Raw genomic sequence first — 15,470 nt, forward strand, 5'->3', positions numbered from 1 at the left:
AAGAGGTAGTAATAATAATTAGAGAAATGGGTACTTCACATTAAATCTGGAAAGGAACTGCAAATGCCTCCATAGCAGTCCACATTATTGGACTCCTTACACTTAACATGTATGTCACATAGTTGTAGCTGTGTCAATCCCAAGATATAAGGTGGGTGAGGTAATATCTTTTATTGGACCAGCTTCTGCTGGTTAGAAAGACAAACTTTCAAGCCACACAGAATGCTTCTTCAGGTTTGGAAAAGGTACTCAAAGCGTCACAGCTAAATGCAAGGTGGAACAGGTTGTTTAGCATAAGTAGTTAGCACATATTGTAAGAGACCATTCAAGGCAGAGTGGGCTGTTAAGATCTCCGCTATCATAGGACAAAAAAATGCAGTTAGTCGGTTACAGATTGTTGTAATAAGCCATACATCCCTTTTTTGCCCTATATGTGCAGGGATGTTTACGGGTGTTGAATGGCTCTTTAGCATAAGTAGTTAGAACATATTTTAAACAGTCTGTTCCACCTTGCATTTAGCGGTGATACTCGGAGTATCTTTCCCAGACCTGAAGAAGAGCTCTGTGACTCAAAGCTTGCCTGTCCCACCAATACTTATCAAAATGATCAATGATAGCTAATATAGGGTTTTCGGGCTTCTGTGTCTTCATTTGAGGAAGGCAGATGTATAATTAAACAGTGTTTCTTGACCAATTCAAAATATTGGGGCAGAAAAGCTGTGGAGAATTTTGTAGCAACAGCTGATAAAGACAAGAAGTAGCTTTCATACATAGAAAGTTTACAGACAACCCTTTCAGAACAGAACCCTTTCACAGCCATCACTCACCTCTGACCCACACAAGCAACCACACCTCTGGAAGGGAATGCTGCAACAGATTTGACAGAGGAGGAAGGTGCAGTGTAGACTATACTGTATTTATAGGACATATTGCTGAGACATTGCTCAACCACATTGTGGTAATATGTGAAATATATACTTTGAAATATATTCAAGTGAGCAGGTAACCAATATCAGTCAGATTTATTGCTATAAGCCAACAATATAGTTCAGAAAAAGGGTTCAATATGATACCAGTGTCTGAAAAGCTATCTCTTGCAGTGTTGTTACATTCACCTCATACAGAAGATGTGCTCCCAAAGTTATACCCCAATAGCCATTTTTTACTGCCTGTTTACCAGTAAAAGGTACTGTCTCTCATCTGAAACTAGATATAACTAATCAGCTTTCTACTTTTTCTGGTACAATGGTGTACCACTTATCTCTTTTTCAACAAACACAAGGGGGATGTGTACCAAGGGACATGAAGGCATCTCCTTCCTCCTAGATAGAACATTCATATATCTTGTCCTTTTCCACATTCCAGTATTAGCCTGTGAGAGTAACTCTGTAACTGTTGATATAGTAAAACAATCATATGTCCTAATCCTGATAGTTTTCCTGTCTACGTAAGTCAAAGCTTACTTCTGCTAATGCAAGATATTATAGGATACTTGACATGGTTGGACAGAATTGTTGGGAGAATATAATTCGTTCAGTTAATATAACATCCCAACACTTTTATATATGTTAGGCACAGTATTTATGTGTATTGCCTAATACTATGCTGGAGTTAGAGGGGTCTCTGTCCATCTCAGAGGAAAACTACAGATTTGTCAATAGCTGGGAGAGAATAACTCAGACAGATTGGTCATTGAGAGGAGATAATCCATAGAACTGTCACAACACTGCAGAAGTAAATGTGTGATCATTCCAGAAATTAGTCCTGGGACAAGCAGTATTCTGTCTGTTGCAGATAAAAGCCATAGAAAGAATGACATAAAGATAAATTCCTTGGAGTGTGCTTAATATTCTTTATCACATTAAAATAGAGATGTGAAATCCATTCTGAACCTAACATTTTTAACAAGTGTCCTTGGAATTTAAACCTCTAGACTGAAACAATCGTGTCCATGTGCAGCTTTCTCAATAAGGGACTCTACCTAAAGGAAGCATACCTGCACTTCCCTGACATCTCATCAGAGTACCTGTGCTTCTACTGTCATAAGAAACATTTCCACGGCAGAGCTGTCCCTTTTGACCTATAGACATGATTAAAGTTCATTACCAAAGTACTGATAAGTTCATGTAATGGCTTTCAGGAGCAGAAAATTCAAGTCTCCACTCACCCCTAAACAACTTGCTTGTCAGAGCTTCCTCAAGAGAGAGAGCCAAAATAACTCTACCCTTCCTACAAGAGCCCAGATTTGTGATAAACATGGAGAATGGTCATATGATCCACACATAGGGCCTGTGACTAACTCTGGACACAAAGATAAGGTTTCCACCACCGATGGGAATCAAATTGATAGTGGACCTGATTCAGCAACTGTCAGTTGCACACCAGGCAAGCCATAAGACTCTTAATGCATCTGCAGTGCATGTTAGTATTATGTATAAAAATTCTCCACAGACCACATTTCAACATGAACCATTATAAGGCTTCCTGATCCCATTTCAGCCTTCAGTTTATTTGATCTCAGCTGCAAGATGGAGATTCTGGCTTGTTAGGTATAAAGAAGAAAAATATTGGTACTGTTTAATATGTTCAATTAGTTGTTTTAGTATGTTAAGTGAATCACTGGCTTTAATAAAATCTAATATGGAGTATATGAACTATGACCCTTGGACTCCATCTTTGTAAGTGAACTTGTTTACAACTTAGACACTGGAGTCCTCTGGCTCAAACCGGACTAAACCAGCTTTCCCCACCAGATCCAACCCCCAATATTCTATTCCCTCAAAACTTTTCCCGCCTTAAAGATTATATAAGATCTTGCTCAGCGCCTGCGCGGTGCTGTCCATTCCAGAAACAGCACATGCACGGTCAGGTCTGCCCAACATTCCAGAGCTAGATAGAAGAGTACCATCTATCCCGCAGCAAGGTTGAGGAAGGAGAGGCCTCTCATCACTATTCCCACCACAGCGAACCGAATCCATCTTACCTGTGGAGGGTCCTGCTTTCCTGGTGTCCATCATCCCAGAGGGTCTCCCTGCCTACGACAAAATCCAGCAGTCATCAGGACTGCCATGTGGTCCTCCTCAGAGACTTCCAATTAGCTGGAGAGTAGAAAGTTCTGGGCCTCGGGTCCGTGCATAGTGTCCACTGCGCCTAAATCGTAGGAAAGGTTTCTATATTGGGGTTTCATTTATTGTTTTTCTGAAGGCCAAGGAAGGTATTGCAGGTTTGAGCTTCAAGCTCCTAAAGCCAGTCACTGAATCACGGTATGGTTAAGTTTGCGTTTCTTCCCCCGCATTTTTCCCAGTTTTCTGTACCTTTTCCCTTAATACGCTTACCTTTTGTTTATACCATATTACCTTGTCTTGTCTTCATTTTTATTACATCACACAGGGAGGAAGGAACACCCTTATTGTAAGCTAAATCCACCAGTGACGGATATGGAAGGGAGTCGAGTCTGTCCTTCTGAAAAAAGAGGGATTTCCTTTCATCTCCCCTCTACCATTTCTAAAGTTTTCCTCTCTGAAACGTTGCCTTATTCCCCTTGAGGTAACAGTCTCTTGTGCTCCAGTTGCTGAATTGGTGGACTCCCTGCAGAAAGTTCAAATCTGGCCACCTGATACGAGCTAGACAGAACAACAGTAACAACTGACACCACAAAACTCTAATGGGGAAGTTCATTTAAATAACTAAGGGACATACAGAATATGGACAGACCAAGAGTGGAAAAAGTAATGTGAACTATTTGGGACAATCAGGGTCTCTTGCCTTCACGTCCACACACAACTGCAAAGAGGTAATGCATGGGGGGGATGCGGTATGTGGGGTCACATGCCAACCCCCCAAAATTGCTCAGTCATATGGTGCAGCCAGGACCCCTCTCTGCAGAGCAACTGAACTGGTGAGCTGCGGTGGGCAGGGAGAGGCAGATGCAGGAGCAGAGAAACAGCTGAGAGCCGCTTGGAGGTGCCACTGCTTTCCCTGGTGTGGAGGTTAGTTTGAGCTGTTCCAGGGTTGTGCGCTGCCCCCGCCCCATGTCAGCAGGCACAGGTCTATGCAACTGCATAACATACATGTAGAAAACGTCGTTGACATCGCCACATCAGTGACTTGTGAATAAAGGAGTAGGAATGAAGTCATTGGTACTTTACAAGGAGGCCATCTTATTATTGAGGTGGACAGAAGCCCACAAATGGTCAAGTTGGGCAATCCAGCCTATGAATAACACCTCCACGTTCAACCAGGAACAGTGACTTCTTGGCAGAAAGGCTGAATCTGTTATATAAAGAAAACTGCAAAGTAGTCCTTGGTCTTAGGGTACACATTCTAAAGTCACTACAAAGACCTCTTGTCCTCTGAAAATGTAGCCTGTGTTATTCTTAGAGTGCTTGTTCATGTCTATTCCAATCAGGTATGTGCGTGCCACGTGCACAGTTGTTGGAGAGTTTTTTTCCCTAGCAACTCCCATCGGGTCAGCTGCGGAGCCCCTTGGAGTGGCACCTTTATGGTGCTCAATATATGATCCTGCTAACCCGATCCCCCTACAGTTCCTTCTTACTGCCCATGATGGTCGTCAGAACTGCGATCACTTGTTCTGCAAGTGTCTTCCTTAGCCTTCTCTCCCTAGTTAGTGTAGTTGTAGTTCTTGTTAGTCATATTTCTTTAGTGTATGGTAGATAGTTGTATAGTGTAAACAGGTTTGGGAGCGGGGTTTCTCCCCAGACCCTTACCCCTCCTTGGGCTCCGGGGCATGCCGCGAACCCAAGGCTATAAACTCTGTGCCCATTAGTGACCCCCACAACTCTTGCCCAAGGTGTTTGGGGGAGGCGCATCAGTCAAAAAAGGTGCAAAATCTCCAGGGCTTCCCACCCAAGTACAAAGAAGGACCGAGATTTCTGCCTCAAGCAACTGCTTATGGAATCTGTTCTCCGCACTCAGCCTGCTGCAGACCTCCAGGACCTGGCACTGAGTGTGTTCGTACAGAGTGCTCAGACATCCGGAAGTGTTTAGATGCTCCGGATTCGCTAACCCCATGATAGGATGCTTCCTCAAGGGCCTGGGACATCTATTCCACAGATAAGACAGCTTGTTCCTGCATGGGACCTTAACCTGGTCCTCCCCAGACTAACAGTGCCCCCTTTTGAACTGCTGACAACTTGCTCCCTGCTCTTTGTCTTGGAAAATGCCTTCCTGGTTGCCATCACATCACCCTCTTGGGTGTCCGAGTTAAAGATCCTCACCTCCGACCCACCCTACACGGTCTACCACAAAGACACGGTGCAGCTCAGGACTCACCCAGCCTTCCTTCCCAAGATATCACAATTCCACACTAGCCAAGACATCTTTCTGCCTGTCTTCTATTCTAAGCCTCACGCTGGTACCCAAGAGCAGAGGCTGCACTCAGTGGATGTTCAGCAGGTGCTAGCATTCTACATTGAGCGCACAAAGCTGTTCAGGAAATTGAATCAGCTATTCGTGGTGATGGCAGGCCAGATGAAAGGACTCCCCGTCTCATCTCAAAGAATATCTTCCTGGATCACAGCCTGCATCTGCACATGAGCTTGCCAAGGTCCCAGCCCCGGCTCTTTTGGTTCATGCCACAAGGGCACAAGCCTCATCAGCTGCATTCCTGGCCCAGGGCCCAATAAACATCACTTCACCTTTGTATTCTTCTTCTTTGACTGGCCAAATGTGTAAACCATTAATAACATAAACAAGAGAAATACATTTTGATTTATAAATATATACAGAGTGAAAGTTGCTTATACAATGTACATAATGTTCAAATATATTCATATATCACAGCACATCTCTTCAGTGTAGTCACTGAGCCACCTGCAGAGAAAGTTAGTTTTTCTGTGCACTATTTGCTTAGGAATTACTGCGTACAGTGTTGCTTAAAGGTATACCATATGGCTATAATACTGCACATATTATTCAGTCAATATGGATGTCATCAAACTCTTGCAGGAGACATAGGCCGTCGTGAATTCCTAGGGCTTGTCTACACTTAGGGCAAATCTACATTACGGAGTTAAGTCGACCGAAGGTGCGCAATTCCAGCTACGTTAATTTCTTTTCACCCAATCCTCTAATTTGTCTAGGTCCCTCTGTATCCTATCCCTACCTTCCAGTGTATCTACCACTCCTCCCAGTTTGTCATCTGCAAACTTGGTGAGGGTGCAATTCACACCATCATCCAGATAATTAATGAAGATATTGAAGATATCGACTTATTGCGGTGTCTACACCGTGCTGGGTCGATGGGAGAAACTCTTCTGTTGACTTACCTTATGCTTCTTGTTCCAGTGGAGTACTGGAGTCGACAGGAGAGTGATCGGTAGTCAATTTAGCGGGTCTTCACTACATCTGCTAAATCAACCCACTGTAAGTGTAGACAATCGCTTACAGAGTTTCTCTCATTGGCATAGCTAATGGCAGTAGCTCTGACAGGAAAAGCTCTCCCACCATATAGAGCTTCCTACACTGGGAGTTTGGTCAGTATAACTGCGTTGCTCTGAGCAACTTCGTTATTCCGACATAAGTTTCTAGTGTAGACCAGGGCTCAATCTTGTCAGGTAACATTTTTTTCAGCTAGCCTTTAAAATGATAGCATTTTAAAGCTCTTGTTTCTCTGCGTGCATCCGTGTGTGTGTTAGTGATGTCAGTTTTTTTATTTAATTTTTAAGTACATACATTAATGAACTAGCTTTTCTAAAACGTAAGTAGCAACTTTTGAGGGGGAAGAAGTAATTTAGATTTACAACCAAACCACAGCATTGAAATTTTATTTGTGGCCTTCTGACTGACATTAAGCATAAATCGCCTTATTAGTAAATATTGCAAACCCCTAATTAAATATTTATTTCTTTACTTTGATTTTTTTTTACAAGCTACAATGAGTACTCATCCAACACTTCGAACACCCCTGAAAACCTTTTTTTTAATTCACTGAATAAACAGACCCATCAGCTCCCCCAGATCAAGTCAAATAACCTCCTAATAATTATAACAGAAATTAATCAACCTCACACACACTAGTTTAATTTGCTGTGTTGCTGCGAGAGTGGGTATTTTTTGGCACACCCTTCTGCCAAGAAAGTACCCTTGTCACAGGAAATAACACTGAGAAGTTGAGGGATATGCCTTCACTTTCTGCCGCTGAAAGAAAACGTAACTGTTCTGTACAGTGGCACCCGCAGCAGGAGAGGAACTGCCATTGTATACCCAGGCCTCTGTAATTCTTCCAGGACTCTGCCTGCTTATGCTAACCCACCAATAAGTGGACCATGAAGTTGCATAACAATAGAATTAAGAATTTCTATTTCTATATAATCTGCATAGAACAAAATGTTGTTTAAAATGAAAGGAGTGTTACCTAAATGTAAATAATTTTAATAGTTTATAATTTGATGTTTCCTAAAAGAGAGCCCATGCTTTCCTTACAAACAATAGTCACATACTGAAAGTGGAATGTTTTCTAGACCTTATCAGACATGTTAATTTTTAATCTGATCCACATTAAGAAAAACTGATGTCTGTAGTAAGTAAGAGTAAACACTTTTGTATATTAACCTGGATGAAAGCAAGCTGTTACTGTAAGTACGTACACACCTTGCTAGCTAGGGTGTAGGTTTGACCTAGCTGCAGGGGATAATGCAGGTCCTTGTCTCCTCCCCACTACTTTCAGGCTGTGGTGACCCTCTCCTCTGCCCTTGATTGGCTGTTGTAGAAATGCTGGAATCCTGATTGGTCTTGGGCTTCCTTTTCCTTCCAGGTTTTGGAGCTTTGTCTAGGCCTCAGGTTGCTGCCATCTGTCCTCCCTCTCTCTCTGGTTTGTTCTGATCTAATTTAGTTTTTGCCAGATTTCCTGGAATGCTGAGATTTTGGAATTAGAAAGGCATTTTTCCTGTAACACAAAACTGGGCTCATATCATGTGGCTTTTTGCCACATATTCAGTAATTAAGTGATCTGGTCATCTGTAATGTTACACTGAATGTTTTTTGTAACCTTTTCTGGAAGTTGCTAGCAGATGACAGAACGAGGAGTAATGGTCTCAAGTTGCAATGGGGGAGGTTTAGATTGGATATTAGGAAAAACTTTTTCACTAAGAGGGTGGTGAAACACTGGAATGCGTTACCTAGGGAGGTGGTAGAATCTCCTTCCTTAGAGGTTTTTAAGGTCAGGCTTGACAAAGCCCTGGCTGGGATGATTTAACTGGGACTTGGTCCTGCTTTGAGCAGGGGGTTGGACTAGATGACCTTCTGGGGTCCCTTCCAACCCTGATATTCTATGATTCTATGAATCTAATATGGATAGGGTGACCAGACATCCCATTTTTAAAGGGACAGTCCCATATTTAAGCCCTCCTGCAGGTATCCCAGCTTCTTAAAAATGGGCAAATTGTCCTGTATTTTTTTATTCCAACCACCCCCCATCAGTACTGGCAGTTCCTGCTGCTGGCCAGGTCCCTGCTTGCTAGTCACCACACACCAGTAGTGAGTGGGGTCCAATGGCCAATTATGGATGGGGGTGTGCAAGGCTGGTGGCTGGTAATTTCCAGCCTATTTGCACCCTGACCCTGCAGGCTCCACAACAGCCTCCCGGACATGGGCTTATGACCCTCTTCACCTGTGGCACCGCCTGCCACCCTCTCGTCATGTCCCTAAGGAGTGTGGGGCTGCTCTGTCACCTAGGCACCCTCCCCTGCTGAGCCACTTTCAGGCTGGGTTCGCTGAAGCCCCTGTAGTCAGGTTCCCTGGGCCCTGGTGCACAATGCATCCTTTGGGTTTAATCCCTTCCTGCCTGTGCTGTAGCCGGAGGCAGCTGGGTTATGCCCATGGCCACCAGTAGCCTGGAGGTGTTAACCGTCTTTCGACACTGTGTGGGCAGGAAGGGACAAGCTGCTTCCAGCCATGGGAGGGGGAGGGAAGAGATGAGCTCTGTAAAGACAGGAGCTAGGTCAATCCTCCCCCCCCCCCGACCCGCACCCCGCTGCTGGAAGCAGATCCCGTTCCTTCTCTCCTGCACAGTGCTGGCCACATTCTGGTGTGAACTCTGGCAGAAATCGGGGGCAGAGGGGCATGTGACCCTGCGTGCCTCCTGTGTTGCATCAGGAAGACACAGTGCCAGGTACCATGAGATGTGGGTCAGTCCTGGGGGCCCAGCCAGGCATGGAGAGTCGGATGGGTCGGTCATGCCCCTCGTGTGAGAGAGATGTACAGGAGTGTGTGTGTATATTACATCTCCCCGTGTGAACCCAAAAGCCTAAAAGAAGGTAAATAAAAAGAATCCAACTACACAGTATTTTTTTAACAGGGACTCAATCAACTTGGTGTTAACTTGAACGTTTGTACTGCATAGTTCTGATTGCCATTGAACTTGCTTGAACGCAAATAATTTTACCAGGTGTCCCGTATTCAGCATCGGGAAATATGGTCACCCTAAATATGGACATTGACATTTGTAAGTCCCAGCTGGCAGGTTGACAGCCTTGTTATGGGCAGCCTGGGGGCTTGGTATATTTAGCAGGGGGAGGGTGTAATTATCTTAAGCCTAGGATTTGCGCATCCTGAACTTCCTTTCATCTGTTCCCCTATCCTTAATGTGAGGTAAAAATGGCAGGGAAATTTGTCTGCAGGTCCATCCCCCTGATCCTTGAGGAGTGTAACTGGTTAGTTCGCTCTTTGATGGATTATAGGGCTTACAACTGGTGTATGCTCCGCTACTGGGAGCCCATATTGGCCAGGTATAAGGCTGATAGCTAAGGAGGGGATTTAACCCTTGCAAATTCTAAATGGCTGTTTTAAAGTTAGTTATGGCCTTATTTTTAAGCATATATTGTTGTCCAGTGTCTCTTTTCATGCCTGCACAGTCCAACTCAATAGTGAATTCCCATTGGTAAAATGATCATTTTCATTGTGGTAGAGGAGTATGTTGTATAAAGACAATATGTTGTCTATTCAGATACCAGAGGCAAGGAACCATATTATTTGTGTATCAGTAACAGAATAGTAGAACCTGGAAGCCATCTTCATGTAATTTGTTTATAAAGTAATAAGTATAAAGTAATGAGAAAGATTGAAGGTAGACTAGAGGCTTATGAAACTTGAGATGGTGTTTATTTGCTTAGTGATGGCATCTTAATTGTCCAAAAGTCAGTTTTCCAGATGTGAAAATATCAAGCAACAATTCACAGGCAACATATTTCAGAGAAGATACGTTACTTATAATTTAGCGTAAAATTCTATTGCACAATATTCTTAGGCTATGTCTACACTACCCACCGCATCAGTAGGTAGTGATCGATCTGTTGGGGATCGATTTATCGTGTCTAGTGTACACACGATAAATCTATCCCCGATCGCTCTGCCATCGACTCCAGAACTCCACCATGGTGAGAGGTGGAAGCGGAGTCGACGGGGGAGCGGCCGCAGTTGAGCCCGCACGGCGAGGACGCAAAGTAAGTGATTCTAAGTCGATCTAAGATGTGTCGACTTCAGCTACGCTATTCTCGTAGCTGAAGTTGCGTATCTTAGATCAGTGTCCCCTCCTCCCCACCCAGTGTAGACCAGGCCTTAGAGTAAAGAAGCTAATTGTAGACAAGGTAATGTCTTCTAACACTGCAAAAAGCTTTTGTTTTAGTTCCTAATTTCCTTTCTGAGGATTAATGAAAAATGTGAAATTGTAACGTCCTTCTTGGTTTCTTAATCATTTTTCATCATTTAATTTCATTTTATGAAGTATGCTATCCACAGATGGGAAATTTAGGAAAAGCAAGAATTGTGTAACCCATGTATATAAGCACAAATTCACTCACCATCGTTTTTGCTGCTTGTGTTAACCTGAATTGGTTCTCCTTGCAGATGCTACACATTGGCAAATATTTGGGTTTCTTTGTGGTAATACTACAAATTCTAAAATACTGATTCACTTACAACTAATTTAATAACTACGTTGCTTTTAATTTAGTTTAGGAATGAGAATGCATAGCTCTTAATCTAATATAATTTCCACTGGTAGTTTCATTCAATAAGCCTGTCTGTTTTGACCTTTATTTCCCAGAGCACTTCCACTAAACCAACAGCTGCCACCTTATCTGCTGCATCTGGGGATCTTGATCTGTTCACTGAGCAAACAACAAAATCAGAAGAGTCAGCAAAGAAACAACTCTCCAAAGACTCCATCTTATCACTGTATGGCACTGGGACCATGCAGCAGCAAAATGCTCCAGGTAATTAATTTTCAAATCTGTTTCCGAAGTGATTCAATTTTTAATCAGTGTTTAGAATATATAGTAGTTATAATCTCCTGTCAACATAAAATTAAACACATTTGTCCTTACTTATGTATATTCAAGTGGATTTGTTTGTTCTTACCATTTTCACAGCTGAAAAGTTAAAATGAATGAAGCATTAAGACTAGAAGAAAAAGTAGTACAGGATTCAGACTGATTTTATTTTATTAGATGTTACAGCTGTTCTCGTATTATAAACTATCACATACAAAATCATCATCATCATCCTAATTTTTATTATTTGATTTTTTGTTGTATGATCATTCATTACTTGGGTATGCAATGAGATTCCTCAGTATGTGAACAGCAGACTCCTAAATCATTACAAAGAGTCATGTTTTGATCTCATTAAACTGGTGGGAATCCACTAATTTTCAGTAGTGTGACTAAGAAAAGAGGTGCTGGTGCAACTGAGATAAAAATTTGGCTCTGAGGCTGCAGAGCTCAGCTTTGGCAGTTAAACTGTTATTTATTGTGCCATTTTTTGTTGTTGCACCACTCTTTCTTATCACTTTCTCAGTTTTGCCAGACACTGATTTTGTGTACAATGGTGTGGACAGAATCAACTCTACAAATTATCTTCTAAAATTGGCATTTAGTGGTTCAAATGTTGGGGGAAAAAAATCAGTAAAAATTATTTTTCTTCCTTTCTGTTCCTCCTCTTCCCCTCCCCCTCGCCTTCCAAAATGCAGGTATGTTTATGGGATCTTCTTCCATGCCATTTACCACACAACCACCAACTCATTTTCAAGGTTTTCCACCTATTGGAGTACCTGTGCCTGCAGCTGCTGGGATGATGGGAAATATTATGGGACAATCCGTGCCTGTCATAGGACAGAACACAAGTATGATGGTGGGCATGGGAATGCCCAATGGTTTCACTGGCACTACACAAACTGGTGTGATGGGACTTCCTCAAAATGTCATTGGACCCCAAGGAGGAATGGTGGGACAAATGGTTACTGCACAAAATAAATATGGCATGCAACAAAATCAACAAGCTCAATGGAACATCTCTCAGGTGAGGATTTTTTTGCCCTTATATTGGATAAAAGTTACTGTTTTATGAATAAAACCATTTGTTTTTCACATACTAGGAGTTCAGCTATACTGGGAAAGCTGTATGTAGCTCTGCTGTGCTGTTGACCCTGTGACTTGAAACTGTTTCTTCCGTGTCTGAGACGGCGGCATAGTATTACAGATGTGATGCATTTAAAGTAAATGTATTCTATCACATGCAAAATCATCATCATCAGGATAGAAAGCCAGCTAGATCGTCTGGATCAAGGGGTAGTGATCAATGGCTCCGTGTCTAGTTGGCAGCCGGTATCAAGCGGAGTGCCCCAAGAGTCGGTCCTGGGGCTGGTTTTGTTCAATATCTTTATTAATAATCTGGAGGATGGCGTGGACTGCACCCTCAGTAAATTTGCAGATGACACTAAACTGGGAGGAGTGGTAGATACACTGGAGGGTAGGGATAGGATACAGAGGGACCTAGACAAATCAGAGAATTGGGCCAAAAGAAATCTGGTGAGGTTCAACAAGGACAAGTGTGGAGTCCTGCACTTAGGATGGAAGAATCCCATGCACTGCTATAGACTAGGGAACGAATGGCTAGGCAGCAGTTCTGCAGAAAAGGACCTAGGAGTTAGTGGATAAGAAGCTGGATATGAGTCAACAGTGTGTCCTTGTTGCCAAGAAGGCCAGTGGCATTTTGGGATGAATAAGTAGGGGCATTGCCAGCAGATCGAGGGACGTGATCATTCCCCTCTATTTGTCATTGGTGAGGCCTCATCTGGAGTACTGTGTCCAGTTTTGGGCCCCACACTACAAGAAGGATGTGGAAAAATTGGAAAGCATCCAGCGGAGGGCAACAAAAATGATTAGGGGGCTGGGGCACATGATTTATGAGGAGAGGCTGAGGGAACTGGGGTTGTTTAGTCTGCAGAAGAGAAGAATGAAGGGGATTTGATAGCTGCTTTCAACTACCTGAAGGGGGGTTCCAGAGAGGATGGATCTAGACTGTTCTCAGTGGTAGCAGATGACAGAACAAGGAGTAATGGTCTCAAGTTGCAGTGGTGGAGGTTTATGTTGGATGTTAGGAAAAGCTTGGGCTGGCAGCGAAGCTGGGGGTAGAGAGGGAATGAGGGTAGGGCTGGGCTGGGGTTAGAGTAGGGCTTGGTGGTACTCCCTCCCTAAGCCCCATGAGGGCTGGCCCAGGCCCTGCCACATGCCCCCCAGTATACTTCTATGCCCCTGAGAAGGGTGTACCCCACAGTTTGGGGGCTACTGATTAAAGCAATTCAGTGTAATATTCTAAGAGCAAATATTTCAAGAGAAATGTTAATTTTTATATCTAAATTAATTTTTGATTTTGTTGGAAGTTTAAGGGGCTAAACATGTACAGCATAATCATTCATTTTGTATTTAATGTAAATGATTTTAATCTATCATGTTAAGTGTAGGCTTCAACATACATTAAATTAAATTTGAAATTATGATAAATATGTTTATTAAAAAACCTTGTATTTAATTTATTTTTTAAAAATCATTTTTAAAATTTATTTTTATCAATCCTGTTAGGGTATAAAATATTTTTTCTTATAGGTCAAATCTTACAATTGTATCATTTTCTAAAAAAATAAGTTCAGAATACTTCTCAAAAAAAAAAGTCCCAAACCAGCTTGCATTTTTCCATGTAGGGGTTTTCTGGGAACAGGACATTTTTAAAAAATGAAAAGATAGGTACATAATTGTATATAATCTACCAATAATTATACCTAAATATTTGTTTCTCAAGTAATTTTTGTGGCATATGTAATTCTGTACAAACATTTTGCTAATAAATTTATATAAAATATAGTTGGAAAAATCACAGGCTTTTGTATGTAAATAAAATAAAGCCTTCCTTTCTGGTTTGAAAACAGTCTGTTGGATAGGTTCGTTTTGTAATAGTTCATGAAAAGGAGGAAGTCGGTGTGCTTTATGATCTAGAGATACAGAACATTCAAGAATATGAGATACAGGAACTCCTTACTTAACAATGTAGTTACGTTCCTGAAAAATGCAACTTTAAGTGAAACGATAAGCGAATCCATAAGAATTAATGTAAATGGGCCGGGGTTAGGTTCCAGGGAAATTTTTTCACCAGAAAAAATCTATATATTATATTTATATATACGCACACAGTATAAGTTTCAAACAAACAATTTAATACTGTATACAGCGATGATGATTGTGAAGCTTGGTGGAGGTGGTGAAGTCAGAGGGTGAGATATTTCCCAGGGAATGCCTTACTGCTAAATAATGAACTAGCTTTTGGCTGAGCCCTCAGGGGTTAACACGTTGTTAATCACAGGTTTCAGAGTAGCAGCCGTGTTAGTCTGTATTCGCAAAAAGAAAAGGAGTACCGGGGGCACCTTAGAGACTAACAAATTTATTAGAGCATAAGCTTTCGTGAGCTACAGCTCACTTCATCCGATGAAGTGAGCTGTAGCTCACGAAAGCTTATGCTCTAATAAATTTGTTAGTCTCTAAGGTGCCACCGGTACTCCTTTTCTTTTCACGTTGTTAATGTAGCCTCCCACTACAAGGCAGCAGGAATGGAGGGAAGTGACACAGCAAGCATAGCAGACGAGAGAGACGCACCCTTTGTGTGAGGGAGAGAGAGAGATGCACACTGCCCCTTTGAGTAAGCTGATCTCATTTTTAAGTGGATCAGGAAGTTGAGACAGCAGCTGCTGCCCCAAGTGCTCTTTGTCTGTCTCTGTCCATGTTCCCAGCCTGCTCTATATGGAGAAGGGGTAAGCGGACTGCAAGGGGGAGGGGGGCACTCTGACATTAGCCCCCTTGCCCTTCCCCTTTCTCCCCCCCCACCCCAGGACAGCAAGCAGGAGGCTCCCAGGAGCAGCTCCGAGGCAGAGGGCAGGAGCAGCACACGGCAGTGGGGGGAGGGACAGCTGAACTGCTGGCAATTGATAGCCTGCTGGGCAGATGCTGTACAGGGAACTTAGGAGGGCTGCCAGCCCACCCTGGTTCCAAGCCCCCCACCAGCTAGCTGCAACGGGCTGCTCTTCCTGCAAGCAGTGGACAAAGCAGGTGGCTGCCAAATGACATTAGAAGGGAGCATTGCACAACTTTTAAACAAGCATATTCCCTAAATGATCAGCAACGTAG

At 42.8% G+C, this 15,470-nt stretch overlaps 1 protein-coding gene across 2 annotated transcripts in view; it reads left to right on the forward strand.

Moving 5' to 3' along the window:
- Nucleotides 1-15,470, forward strand: part of SMAP1 (small ArfGAP 1) — a 225,809-nt gene that overhangs the window by 205,309 nt on the left and 5,030 nt on the right. For both annotated transcript variants that reach the window (XM_038397189.2, XM_038397191.2), the window contains 2 exons: nt 11,063-11,231; nt 11,987-12,315. In XM_038397189.2, coding sequence (XP_038253117.1) covers nt 11,063-11,231; nt 11,987-12,315 — 498 coding nt within the window. The remainder of the gene's footprint in view (nt 1-11,062; nt 11,232-11,986; nt 12,316-15,470) is intronic.

The sequence above is a fragment of the Dermochelys coriacea genome, chromosome 3 (genome assembly GCF_009764565.3).
Source record: "Dermochelys coriacea isolate rDerCor1 chromosome 3, rDerCor1.pri.v4, whole genome shotgun sequence".
Taxonomy (NCBI): domain Eukaryota; kingdom Metazoa; phylum Chordata; order Testudines; family Dermochelyidae; genus Dermochelys; species Dermochelys coriacea.